At 41.4% G+C, this 14,132-nt stretch overlaps 1 protein-coding gene across 1 annotated transcript in view; it reads left to right on the forward strand.

Moving 5' to 3' along the window:
* The window catches only part of GSAP (gamma-secretase activating protein), a 77,943-nt gene that overhangs the window by 44,184 nt on the left and 19,627 nt on the right, over positions 1 to 14,132 (forward strand). Inside the window, exons 17-21 of the mRNA XM_031679765.2 lie at positions 459 to 528; positions 1,063 to 1,145; positions 4,259 to 4,312; positions 12,865 to 12,993; positions 13,833 to 13,891. Coding sequence (XP_031535625.2) covers positions 459 to 528; positions 1,063 to 1,145; positions 4,259 to 4,312; positions 12,865 to 12,993; positions 13,833 to 13,891 — 395 coding nt within the window. The remainder of the gene's footprint in view (positions 1 to 458; positions 529 to 1,062; positions 1,146 to 4,258; positions 4,313 to 12,864; positions 12,994 to 13,832; positions 13,892 to 14,132) is intronic.

Genomic DNA, 14,132 nt, shown 5'->3' on the forward strand with positions numbered 1-14,132 from the left:
GATCGCACCTTCCTTGGGAAGACAGTATATAGCCCTGCGTACAACGATTAAACGGTGTGACTAGCTGGAATTTAGACCCAGCTCTGCTGCCTCCAAGCTCATTGGTTGGGTTGCGTTTTCTTCTATATCCCACAGCTCTTCAGACTGCTGCTTTGCTATAATATGTCCTACTCTAGCAAAAACAAACAGTGGGTTGAAGAAGGCTTATTTGGATTCCAGCCAAGGGCGTTTATTAAAGTGATACATAAAAAGCATCTCATTTACAATGCTGTTTTACCCACACGGTCTTGCATTATGTGTCTTGAAGACAGTATCAGTGTGAATGTATTCTCAGGCAATTCCAGAATAGATTTAGAATTTTTAAAGATTCATGTGTATTTTGTACTTCTTTGGTGGGAGTGGGGGTGCTCAGGGTGCAGATTTAAATACCAACAGAGTTGTCTTCTTACTTTTCAAAGATTATTCAGTGGATTTCTGAGAACATCTCGGCCTGCCATTCATTTGACCTCATTCAGGAATTTATAATTGGTAGGTGTTGCTGATGTTAAGTTGAATCCTTGACCCTTTTGCTTGAGGGAAAGCAGTAAATTGGTAATGCCTCAGTCTGTTGAAATGCTGGTAAGGAGAAATTTTTTTAAAAAACTCTATTGTAGTCAGCAGCTAATTAAGTTTCATTCTCTTGTGGTTTTGTGAGAAGCTGTGGCTGTTCAGAGACTGATGAGATATCAGATATGATCTTAATTCTATAACCTTATTAGTGATTTTTTTTTCTGTACAGTTTAACTTTCTTTGTTCAGTTTTGTACTGGCTGGTTCTGTGTGAAGCGGTATAATGTTATTTGGGTAGAAGTACGTGCCAAATACATTTTAAAAAAATAATTATCATATAAAAAGCAGAACCTGAACATTTTAATCTGTAGATAGAACCATCACAATTCGCCTTTTGAGGATGAGGATGGAGGCAATGAAAACTCTTGTTGGTTTGTTTATTTTGGTGAATTACGTCTATTGCCCTATTCTTCTTATTAAAATATGTCTCTTTCCCCCCCTGAAATTTGCTCAGCTTCTTCATATTGGAGCATCTATCCAGAGACAAGTAACATGGATAAACTTTTGCCATATTCCTCACTGCTCACCTGGAATACAGTAAGTTAACACTTTGTATTCCTTATGTAATTACAGTTGATTCACAGTTGTGGGTCGGCTGTATGACACCCCTGTCACAGTAATCAAGGCTGTGATTTCATTTCTGTTTTGACTCATAAGGATCTGAGTTGGAGTTTTCTGGTAGAAAAATAATAGTGAATCCTTGCTGTTGGACAAAGGTATTTATATAAAGCAGTAGAACTGAAGGAGAAGGTACAGCCTATGTGTTACTCTCCCTACTACTAAGCAGAATTAAGCCTCTATCACTTTCAGATGGTTTTAGTTTAAATTTCTTTTTAGCAACTAGAGTAGATGAAAATACTTCTTAGGTTTTTATAAATGAGGAACGACTGAACTACTGCCGTTATTCTGAGCTGTTCTATTTACTTAGTAGATTAGCACCTTCATAACCTTTTTCCCCCAGCCTTAGAAAGAAGATCTACTAACTCTAGAGCTTCAAGATCAGTAAAAGTCAGTAATCTTAAGCAAATTCCCTCCATTCAATCTTTTCTTCCTGTTGGTCAGTCTCCCTTCCTTTTCATTGAGAAGAAATGTTTCAAAATAAAACATTGTTCATTTTCTCTTGAACATGGTTCAGTAAACTGAGCTTTGTTGGATCAGAAGTGAAAACCATGTACAGGCTGCCCCTGAAAAAGATTCTGCCTCTTTTCCTTTCGTCTTTAGATGTCAGAACTACTATATGCTTAGTCTTGAGTTAGAGGTTTATATCAAAAAGGCATTTAGAAAAATAGATTTAATTCAGGCAACACAGACATACGAAAACAAGTATTAGGATAAATTATAACAATTCCTGTTTTGTTTTGAGACTAAGTACAGTCCTTAAAAAGATGTATCATGTGTGTTTGATTAATTTCTAAATATTGGGCATGCACAATAGTGGTGTTTCCCAAAGACCCTTTCTTCTTGTCGCTCACTGTTAGAGTTATTAAACTTTCATGACTCAGTCTAGAATTACAAGGGAAAGATCTGAGCTTGTTTCTTCTCCAGGTCCTTACTGTTTTAAGAACCCTTGTGAAAATATGTGCAGACTCTGTGGTAAAGTGGCAGGAAGCTTGCAGGTTAAACTCCCCCTCCACTTCCCGTCCACCCCCGCCCCAGGCCAGGAAACACACATTTCAGCTTCCTCCCCTCACCACCCAACACTGTCTGTCACTGTCCCGTGTTCAGTGTCTCAGAAGTTCCCAGGGTTGTGTTTAAAGATGGAGCAGGTTATTAATTGGATGTTGTGTGACGGGATCGTCTTGACAGGCACTTCTTCACATGTGGACTTCTCGTGACTGTGTGGGCACAGGAGCTGTTGTGGACATAGAGTGACATCAGGAATCCCTACTCGAAGTACAGTATAGAAAAACTCAGTTAACCAGTGTGTACTGTGCTTGTTTGGGGTCTACCACGCTGCTTTAAACTTCTCGCCGTTGGAGTAGGTTACCTTAAAGGTCTCTCCTAATCCTGAAATTCTATGAGTCTATGATTATCTTTAGCAGTGATGCAAGTCATTTACTTTTCTTTCATCTGCAAATGTCCTTGATGCTATACCCTTTTTTTAAAACATTTTTTATTGATTTATAATCATTTTACAATGTTGTGTCAAATTCCAGTGTTCAGCACAATTTTTCAGTCATTCATGGACATATACACACTCATTGTCACATTTTTTTCTCTGTGAGTTATCATAACATTTTGTGTATATTTCCCTGTGCTATACAGTGTAATCTTGTTTATCTATTCTACAATTTTGAAATCCCAGTCTATCCCTTCCCACCCTTTACCCCCCTGGTAACCACAAGTCTGTATTCTCTGTCCATGAGTCTTTAGATTCCACATATGAGCGATCTCATATGGTATTTTTCTTTCTCTTTCTGGCTTACTTCACTTAGAATGACATTCTCTAGGAGCATCCATGTTGCTGCAAATGGCTTAATGCTATACCCTTAATAAACACCTGCCACAACAGAAAACATTAATTTTACACTTCTGTATGGGGACAGGTTATTTCTGTAAATAACTAAATTGGATTTTTTGAAGATGTTAGAAAATAGGGTGCTGTTACACATAGATAATCCTGAATTATGCTTTTCAGACAATGAGCCTTGTTATATCTATTTTAAGATGCTATTTATAACCTAAAGCTGTCGTGATAAGTGAAGCACATGTAGGTTTTTATCACAGGCTTTCTCCTGTCACAGTGGAGAACTCAGATGCTTGAAAGTTCTGGAAATTTATTTGTCCATCCCCGTGATGCCCTTTTTCACAGGACTATTGTATGTCAGTAAAATCCAGGATAGTTAAGTTCTAAAAAAATAACAGATTTTATTTCTACATAACACCTTCTAAATTATTTTCTCAAATATCATCTGCTTTTTTTTTTTTAGGAAATAAAAGAGGAATTGACTAGTTGAGAGGTTACTGTACAACATGATTAACATGGAAACACATTTCTAAAAATAACCAAATAAATAGCAATTTTGGAAATTTATCTTTTTATTTGAATTTCTATTTTAATACTCACTAGTTAGCAGAGTGTATAATGTGGACTTCCTGTTATGAACTGCATCGTTCACATTTGCCATGGTGATCATGCTGTGTAAATTTTTACAGGGATCTCTTATTTCCAAAATTATGGTGCAGGATAAGGTGCAGAACAATTTTCCACTGAAGTCAGAAAAGAATCCCATTAGTAAGCCAGGAGCCAACTATTATACATTTAAGTGAAAGAGAAGAAGGAGGAAGGAATTTAAAAAAAAAAAGGAAAGGGTCCACCTTATTATTATTATACTAGATGGTGCAAGTGTAATTTGCCTCCTTAGTTCTTAAATGGAAATGTGTAAATAGTACATTATTTACTCTGTATTTCTTTATAATAGTCTTATCCCTTCCTCTAGCGATACTGTCAACTATTATAATCATAATTTTGCCAAATATTTCCCTTCCCTGCGTTCACTGTTATTTATAAACCCTCAGGTTTATTTAAAGTAGAGGTTAGCAAACTGGGAGCTGCCCTCAGCTTCTGTGCAGAAAACACTTCCTGAAGGCTCTGGCTGGTGGTGGTTGATATGTTTAGCACTTGTGTGTATGTTTTTTCCCCACCATAGGAAATTCCTGGAATAACCCTTGTGACAGAAGAGATCCCGTTGCCTCTTATGAAGGTAAGTCCTTACAGCGAGAGACGGAAGCACGGGCCTGCTTGGCTTCCTTGCTGGCCTTCACACTCCTCTGCCCTGAGTGTTACGGTGGTTCCAGAGAGGACTGTAAACTGTCAGGGGAGGAGGGGGTGAGGCGTTGGGCTAGTTCTCCTGAAAATCCTTCCTAAATGGTAGAGCAGTCACTCAGATGATATCAAGGCAACTCTTAGGAATGCTCTTTAAAGAGTGAAGTTTTCTGAAGATGGAGAGCTCAGCTTGAGCCGTATAGAGGTCTACTTTCTACTTGTGCCTCCAGCCAGTCCATGCTGGAGGGGTTCTTCTGCATTTTCTTTTGAGGACTTGTGAGCTTTTTTTTTTTCACTTCATTTGTGTTGTCATCCCTCAACAAACACACACACACACACACACACACACACACACACACACAATCTTAAAACCATTAAATAACCTGGGCTGGGATTATCTAATTTCCTTCTGGTGCTGAGAACAGCTTTTCTGTTTCTCAAGAGTGACCTGCATGGGCTATCTGTGGTCTCAGCACACACCTCCTTCCTGCCCACTCAGCGGCAGCTTTAGTGTCTCTCTGCAGTCTGGTACTTTCAGAAGAGTTTCTGAATACAATAGGGAGGGTAGGGTGGGGGTGAGTGAGTAGAAAAGAATGTGTGTGTAGTTAAAAACTGGGGAGTAGTTTAGCGCAGTTTCCTTGAAGCTCCTTTGTTGTTTTTGGCATTGCCTCCTGTTAATTATAGCTTGATGTGTGCTGGGAAATCTCAACTTTTGGCAGCAGGCAGCTCCGTGTGCTTCTGTCTTTTACTATTTACCTTTGATTCTTTTGGATCCACAAAGGGCAAGCCAGGCCTGGGCAGCTCAGGGAAGCTCTGGGTGTTTGAGGTCATAGCGATGCCCTGGGGGTGAGAGAGGGCCAACTGGGGCGGGTTTAGTGGTTCTGGGTTTCGGTCCTAAGAAGGGTCCTTAAGGGGAGACTGACGAGTGATGTTTCTAGGCAGCAGCATGAGATGGCTGTGAAGGTCTGCAAAGGTAGGAAGACGAAGGGAAAAGAAAGGTTTAACAGCTTAACAGTTTTTTAGTGAAAGCCTCCATCCTTTCAATTAATTGTTTCTGCTTTTACTGCTAGTCCTACCAAACCCATACTGTGTTTGATGGACACACAATAAACCAGTGAAGGAAATTTTAAAAAGAAAACAATGTCACCCACAATTCTATACTTCCTGACCTATGAACCATTTCCCCCATTTCCTCTTGGTTTGTCATAGGTATGTACATTCTATCTAATAGTAATGGCCATCTAGAGACATTTCATAACAGTTATGAATTATATCTGTACATTTTTCATGTTGGTACCTAAACTTCATAATTTTCATAATTATGATTTCTTATGACTCCATAGGATTCCATTATGTGTCAGTGTCTTGATTTACTTAATCATTCTCTAGAGAGCCCCCATTAAAAAAAATTTTACCATTAAAAATGTTGCAGTAAATATTTTTATACAGTTTTGTGTGTGTGTGTGTGTGATTTATTCTCCTAAGGTTAAATGCCCACGTGTATTATTGGATGAAAGAGTATGACAATTTTTATAGCCTTTGAGTCTTATTGCCAAATTAATACTCAAAAATTGTTGTGATAATTTACACTGTTATAAGGGATTTATGAGTTTATCAGTTTTACTATAACCTTCTCAGCATTGTGTATTTTCACTTAAAAAATTAAGTAATGATAAAAGAGTGATGGGAGAGTTCTCAAACTTTTTAACCCATTGGCTTATTCTAAGAATACAATATGCCTTTGCTTAGGAACAAAATAGTTTATTTTTGTACTTCCTGATTTTTTTTCTATTTGTGTGTGTGTGTATTTCTGTGTAAAATGATGTTTTTATGTACTTCATTTTTTTTTTCTCCTTTGATACTCACTTTGCCTTACCCTCATTTTTTTTCTTCTCCCCTTAGTGCCTCTAGCAGTTGGCTCTGCAGACAATTGTTTCCTATTAACTATTCCTGACTCTGCTTGGGAGCTCTTCCCTGACTCCCGTGTATTTGTATGCTGGTAGGAAGTGTTCCCCAGGGCAAGTTTGAGCAGTAGATCTCTTCACTGCCCTCTCCACTCAGGCATGACCCACCAGGGAGGCTGAGGCATGCTGCTGGGATTTGCCCTGGGCTCAGGAGAGTTTGGTACTGGGTTTGGTTTGGCCAGTTCCCCCCCTTCCCCCATCACTAATCGGTACCTTCCAGTTCACGGGACAGCTGGCCCTGAGAGCTCTTGTTTGTTTCCCCATCTCTGCTTACATAATACCCCTCATATAAGTTACTGCCTTTGACCTACTTCTACCCAATTCCCAGCTTCATTACGTTGCAGTGAATGAATCTGGTTGCCATGGCACATCCCCTACATTTCCCCCCTCCCCGGCCCCACTTATGTGACTGTTCTTGCAGCTTACCTGATAGCAGGTGGCTCTGAGCACCCTCTACCTGAATCACACGCTGCCTTTTGAAGGCATGCTTGCTGTCAGACTTTCCTCAAGGCCCAGGGGACCCATGTCTACTCTGACCACACTTGCTTCCATCCTGCTTGGAAGATGACTGCCCCGATAAGGAGTCTGGAGAGGGAAGGGCAAAATGAAACTGAATGAGTGCTTTCCTTCTGCTCTCTCTGAAAAGAAGTTTAGAGTGAAGTGGAGCACTTTACATGTTTAGTCTATGAACACCGGGTTTAACTGGTTTGCAGCAGTTTATCACCTGAAAGACAAAAGGCTTCTTGACTTTAATAGAATGGTTTCCAAAAGAATTCTTAAAAGTGAATCAAAATATGTATTGAAACAAGTTCCTCACCTTAAAAGAAATGTCATCAAGAATGACCTTCCAAAGAATGATTTTATCCCCTCCACAGGAAGCCATGTAAGGATTTTTTGAAAAAAAAAAAAAAAAGGAATAATACCTTACTTGAATATCAAGATAATAGTTGAATGAGCATGCCACCAATGGAGAAATGGAGTGTTTTTATTAAAGTTTTTTTTTAAGCCAGACATCTTTAGCTTCATTTTCCAAAGTTAAGAAGCCTTTAAATTTAATCATTTGTGTAGCGATTTTTAACTGTCTGACCCAGAGACTCGGAAGGAGAAAGACTTCAAGTCCTTCCCCACCAGGGGCCACTCCACGTGAGGGCGTTGCTGCCTGGGTCTGTCGGGATCTAGAGATCCCTGAGCAACTGGGGAAAGAGCAGTTGACACCTGGGCTGTTCTCCACTCAGAGACACGTTCACTTAATGATACTGCTTCTCTCACACACTTAAAAAATGTTTAAAAATACTGTTTTAATTGGGCAGAGCATGAGTATAATGCTTATTAAAGCACAAAAAACACCTTTTTTTCCTTGACCCTCCCAGTACAGAGAGCCGCCATCACTTCAATAAAAAGCTTTTGTAAAGATCCAAAGTATCAACACAATCACAGTGTGAGCTTGCAAGTTTTAAAAATTAGAATTGTTGCTCTGACAGCAATGTAGCACTACCAGAAATGTCAGTTAGTTCTGTGGGAAATATTAATTGACTTTCCACAGTTTCGTTTGTACCTATGTGATACTGCGCTATAACTAGAAATATGTATCTGGTCTTCATCCATGATTCCTGGCACAGAGCTCTTAAAATCCTTGCAGTTTCCTCAGTGATAAGAACTACAGGGACATCTTTTGTTATAATACTTAGTGTTTGTTCCCAGTTCCTGAAATAACTCCAGAACACAAAGGTGAAAAGAATGTCTTTTGTTATTCCTAAGAAGCCCCTTCCAACCACACCTGAGTTTGTTAAAGAGGTGACTTTTGGAAAGCACCTCAGGATGGGGGCTGGTTGCCTGGAGAATGAAGCGTGTGATTAGAGGGTTGGAACTTTGAGAATCTGCCGCCACCACCTTCCAAGGCTAGAGAGGCTGGAGATTCAGTTCAGTCACCAGTGGCCAGTGATTGAATCAAGCATGCCTGTGTAATGGAGCCTCTAGAAAGGACCCTAACTGAAGGGTTTCAGAGACCTCCCAGGGATGAATATTCAGAGATGTGGGGGTGGAGGTGGAGTGTCTGGAGAGGGCATGGAAGCTCAGGGCCCATTCCCACATGCTTGCCCCATGCATCTCTTTGATCTGGCTTTTGAGTTGTATCCTTTTGTAATAAACTGGTATATAATAAGTGAATTGTTTTCCTGAGTTCTGTGAGCCACTGTAACAAATTACAGAGCCCAAAGAGGGGGTCTTGGGAACCTCTGATTTCTAGGCGGTCAGTCAGAATCATAGATAACAACCTGAACTTGCAACTGGCACCTGAAATAGGGGACACTCTTGTGGGACTGAGCCCTCAACCTGTGGGATCTGGCACTATCTCTGGGTGAATTGTAGGACGTCCTGCTGGTGTTAAAGAATTGACAGGTGTGGGGGGAAAAAACCCCCACACATTTGGTGACCAGAAGTGAAGTATTCTGGGGCTAGTCTGTTATAGAGGAAAAAATTAGAGTTTTTCCTATACAACATATATTGGGGGACAGTTCAATCACTATTGTAAAAACATAATTTTATGATGTTATAAAGAAACACTACTTATTAGAGACAGAGCACCAGACTGGTCAGTTCATTCCTGTTGTATGTGTAGGGATGGAGGGAACTTTGGTTTACTTCCCAGATGATGAAATTGAGGAACAGACCCAGGACCAAGGATCCTAGTGTTTGTTTCTCTCCTACCCTCCACTACCATGTGCTGCTCTTATTCATGGCTTTGGTTGAAGGCATACACTTAATTCTTAAGGCTAAGAGGAGGGAACTATCTGAGCGTGGGCTTTCTCAGGAAATAAGCTGATTGTGAGATGGAATAGGTTACAGCTGTATTTAAGAGGTTACATTAAAAAAAAATACAGCCCATTAAAAACGGCTAAGAGTACTACCCAGCTCGGCCAAGAAGAGAGATTTTTTCACTTGACTTGGGAAGAAGGAGGAAGTTCTCTTACAAATAGGAGAACTGGCACTCACAAAATGCCGTCCCCTTAACAGGAACAGGAAGCCTCAGGAGTCACTGATCCTGTGCATGGATGGCCCTGTTTGGTATGGTACCTTACTAGCTTTATGGACACATAGGTGTTTCTATTTCATCCTGACTGTGCTGCAGGTAGTGGGTCGCTGTGTTTCTCTGGGCTGCAAGTAAAAGCTGATACTGAGATGGTGTCCTCTGAAGAGCTGGGTGAATTGATGCTTTACCTCCACTGGTTGAGCCCTGATAGGAAGAGTAAAGGTTCTCTCTGAGTTGGCTTCCTCTTCTGTAAAAGAAGATACTGGTTAATCAGCAAATGTAGGACCAAAGCCTGAGGGCCTTTCAGAAATGAAAGGCAGGTTTTTTTTTTCTTTCCTGGCAGTCGTTTACAGATGAGCCAGTAAGTACCATAGGGCTCCGCCTCCTCCTCCCCTCCCCCTCCTTTCTTTTCATTCTTTAAAATAAAAAATCAACTGGCAATTCAAATCACGAATGGGCAGCAGTCTCTTAATGGGACCCTTTGGTCCTTTTGTTGAATTAATAGTTGTGATGGGCTACATTTGGTAATTATTTCTTGTCATCCTAAGAGGCAAAATGAGATTATTTCTCAAAAAGAGACTTGGAATAATTTTCCTTTTTTGAAATCAAAATTAAAGACTCCCCTTGGTGCAGGAAAATGCTTCTGGGTGATTCCTTGAGGATCTGATGGTTTCTAACATCGGCGTCTCCCAGAATAGCTAAATGCATGGATATTTTCCTTAGAAAGCATTTTTGTGTATTTTAAAGCTTTATGAGCTCTTTTCAAGGGGCTGCCGATGCGCTTCTTAGGCTTTGGTGGCTTTCACTTTGCTGTTGTCCCTGATGAGTGTGGTGCTTTGTACCCAGCGAGTTCCCTAAGAGCCCCTTGACTGAAAGGAGAGGCTCTCTGTGCTCCCAGGTCGGCTGAGAGGGTACAATTGTGCAGCTTACACGCCCTCTTCCTTCCATGCTATGTTACAACATCTAGCATTTCACCTTGAAAGCTCTTTTGTTCTGTGGGTTAATGAGAGTGTTGTTGTTGCTTTGGCATTTGAGATCCTTTGAAGATCTCTTTAACCCTGTCTCCTGTTATTTCATGACACAATTGCAAGTCTTCAGACAGCTGGTTCTTCCTCAGCCTTTAACCCAGAGAAGAACATTTGAGGGTGGGAGGGAGACTAGGATTACGTGGACAGGCTCAAGCAGTGTTCTCAGCCTGGGCTGAACGTTAAGCTTGCCTGGGGAACGTCTGACACTTATAAGGGAGGCTCAGGTCACACCGCACACCAGTCAGCATTCTCGGGGATGGGACCAGGTGGTTGCTAAGGGGGGAGTCACACCTTAGCGGCAGATACTTTCCTCACAGAGAATGAAGTGCTGGGGCTTGTTTTCTCTAAAGCTCTGCCTCTGATCTAAACCCAGAATCCACATTCTGGGTTCTCAGTCTTTGCTCACTTCCTCAGAGCCCCACCTGGAACATCCTCTCTTTTCCTTTGTCATTTTCATCCTGTGGGTCTTACCTGTTTCCCAGGCTTCCCGATAAACCTTCCAACTTACAATGATCTCTGTGCCACCGTTCTCTCTCTCAACTCTCTGAATATCTGTATCATAACACCCAGCCCAGGGACCTCCTTGAAAGACCTACACATTTATTTAAGATATTTCTGGGACTTCTGGCTGACAGTGTTCCTTATTTAAATGTGAGTTCTTATTTTAAAACTTAGAATCCGTTTTCCTTCTAACTCAGTAGTTTTGAACTATTTGGGGCCATGGATTTTTTTCTTTTTTTGAAAATCTTATGTAAGCTCTAGATCTTCTTCCCAGAAAATTGCTCCCACAAACACAACTCATTTTACATAGTCAGTGGGCTCAGGAGCCCATGTGAAGCCTGTCCGTGGTCTTGTTTTATTTTTTTATTTATTTATTCTTAGCTAAGAAAAGGGTATGAGGAAAGGGATTTTTTTTTAATGGAGTGAAAAGAAGGTACTTTGGGAGAGATCTTTCCTCAGGTCCCACAGTATGAGTATGAGAGTGGAGTCTTCTGACGGGAGGATGGCATTTGGCCTGAGAGGAAGAGCGACTCACAGGAATAAGGGCACCAGTGTTCCTCCCTCTCGGGGTGGGACTCCAGTGGCAGAGCAGACAGAGGTAATAGCAGAACTGACCACTAGATGTCACCACATCACCAATTAGTTTTCTGGCTCTTGGCACTAGTTACCTGAACCCAGAGGGAGAATAGCAAGAAAGCTGTAGTGACTTCCAATCAGGGACCTAATTCTGCCAAATGAAGCAGGATTTGCTTTCATTATTGTTTTTTTTTTCAATACGAGGAAGACCAAGGGGGTGGATAAAGGTATATTCATCATAAATAAATGGAAAGGGAAAGAAAAGATGAGCGAGCTAGGTCACGTGGGTGGTGGGCCCTGACTCCAGGTTCCGATTTCCTCTTGAAATGACACTTTATTGGAAGCAGCTTTTCCTGTCTCTGTGAGAATGGGTGTTGGCTGGTCAGGCCTTTCAAGCTTCTAAAACAGCAAGTTGGTTTTATTATATAATTCACTTTACTCCAACATCCATTTTGAGCCAATTGTGACTGTCATTTCAATAAGAATTTGGATGCTGTGCTCTTACTTAACAAAAGGGCAGTTTTCTAGATTGAGGCATTTTTTTTAAGTTCTCTTTTTGCCTTGCAATACAGCTAAGTCCGTTCCCACAGTAGGCATTACCTCACTTTGTTTTATGGCAACACATTGCATCCTTGACCCCAGTCAAATCCTTTCTAAATGCATATATTTTGGCAAGAAAGTATGAATCATAAATCTATCTTCATTGATTTACAAAAACAATTTGTGTCAGGATATCCTTCAACATTAAAAAGTGTATTACTATTACATTTTATTCAAAAATGAACATAACGGGTACTTTTTGCCTCAGGGTAGTACAATTATATCAGTACATCAGAGACCTAGAAGGGATGGGTGCCAGCAAATTCTGTTTTGGCGTATGCAACAAGTGTGTGTGAAAGTTCACCTTTTACCTTTCTGATTCCTGGGTTTTGAAAAAGATCCTTTGGAAGTAAATAAACTTAGGGGGAAAGTAATCCTATCCTTTTGTGTGCTCCCAATCTTGTGAACATTCCCTAACTGAGCATGGCATTGTTGACACAACTGAAGTCAGAAAATGGGTCTTTGGGGAGGAAATGACCCTATGTGTTCAATACCGGCTTCCCCGCTCAGCCCTCACCCAGGGAGTCGGGCTGGTGTGGGCCAGTGAGCAGTTGTCTCTCTGTGTAAAAGGGGCTCGAAAGGAAGAGAGCAAGGCAAGACTCTGTCTAGTTTAGAATTCTGATCAGGACAAGAATTCCATCCTTCATGGGACGTTACTCACTCGGAAACGCTGCCTCACTGCTGAGGAAGTGAGGCGAGCCCAGCTTTGCAGCAAGGCCTGCATGGCGTGGGCCGGGTAGTTTGGGCCACAGGACCTGCTTCTCAGGCTCACCGACGTGTCTGTCTCCTACAGGTGCATAGCTTTAAGGGATACTGGGAAAAACTGAACTCCAACCTGGAATATGCTAAGTACTCCAAGCCACACTTACACTATAACAACGGCGTGGTCAGGAGAGAGTGGCACAGCCTGATCTCAGAAGAGGTATGTGTGGGTTCCTGAGAGCCAAGCAAGAGGCAGACGCTGCGTGGACTAGGTTTGGCAATGCCTTCAGGTCACAAGAAGGCCGACATCAGTCGCCAGGCACTGCTCACCGGTGCTGTTGATCCCCAGTAGGCAGACCAAGGGCTGCCTTCATCTCTCTTCTCTGGGAGAGGAAGCTCAAATGCAAAGAAGTGAAGGGGCCCACACGGCATGTTCACAGTAGAAGTGGCATTAACATCCGGATCTCAGATATGTTCTTGCATTACTGGTATAGTTAAAAATGGATCTGAAAAAAATCTGAGTGTTCTCACATTAGTGGTTGCTAGGGGTTAGGGATGGTTGAAAAGAGAAGAGTGAACGTGACCCCGATAAAGGGGAGCACGAGGGGACTGTGGGGTGACGAGCAGTTCTGCACCTTGATGGTGGGGTACACCGTGGTACGTGCATCCGCATATGTGATAAAATGACAGGACTATATGCCCATTGTACCAGTGTTAGTGTCCCACTTTGACATCATACTAAAGTTATTCATATAGGATGTAAACGCTGGGGGAGACTGGGTGAAGCGTACATGAGAGCTCCCTGTAGCACTGTTGGCTATAGTTGTAGTGTTGTTGTATAAAATATATAGTTGACTTGCAACTTCCTGTAAATCTGTAATAGTTTCAGAATAAAACTTTTTTTTAACAATTTCTTTTTAAGAATCTGGATGTTTTGATTACCCAGAAAAATCTCTCTTTTTTCCGAACTGTTAACTATCTCGCATGATGACTTCGATGTGAAAAATGTTACCCACAAAACCTTCACCTTCCACGCCTCTGATGTGTTCTCACTCCTAGAAAACAGGAAAAAGAAGTTCCCTGGTGTATGTGAGGAATATTCTTGATAATGCAATAAAGTAAGTAAAATGAGGGGTTGTTGGAGCTGTAACATGGTTATGTTTTGCAGTCACTTTGTTGGCTGCCTCTCAGGAAGTAGCTTACTTTTGTTGTGTGTCCTCAGCAAGATGGTGGAGCTGGAGTTTCTAGTGGGAAAAGTTTACGTGTTCAACCTTTTAGCCTTGCATCCTGGGGATGGATGATTTATCAGGAGTAAGTGGTAAAGAAAACTCTTATTAATTGAGCACTTTGCGGGGGGGC

The sequence above is a fragment of the Vicugna pacos genome, chromosome 7 (assembly GCF_048564905.1).
Source record: "Vicugna pacos chromosome 7, VicPac4, whole genome shotgun sequence".
Lineage (NCBI taxonomy): Eukaryota > Metazoa > Chordata > Mammalia > Artiodactyla > Camelidae > Vicugna > Vicugna pacos.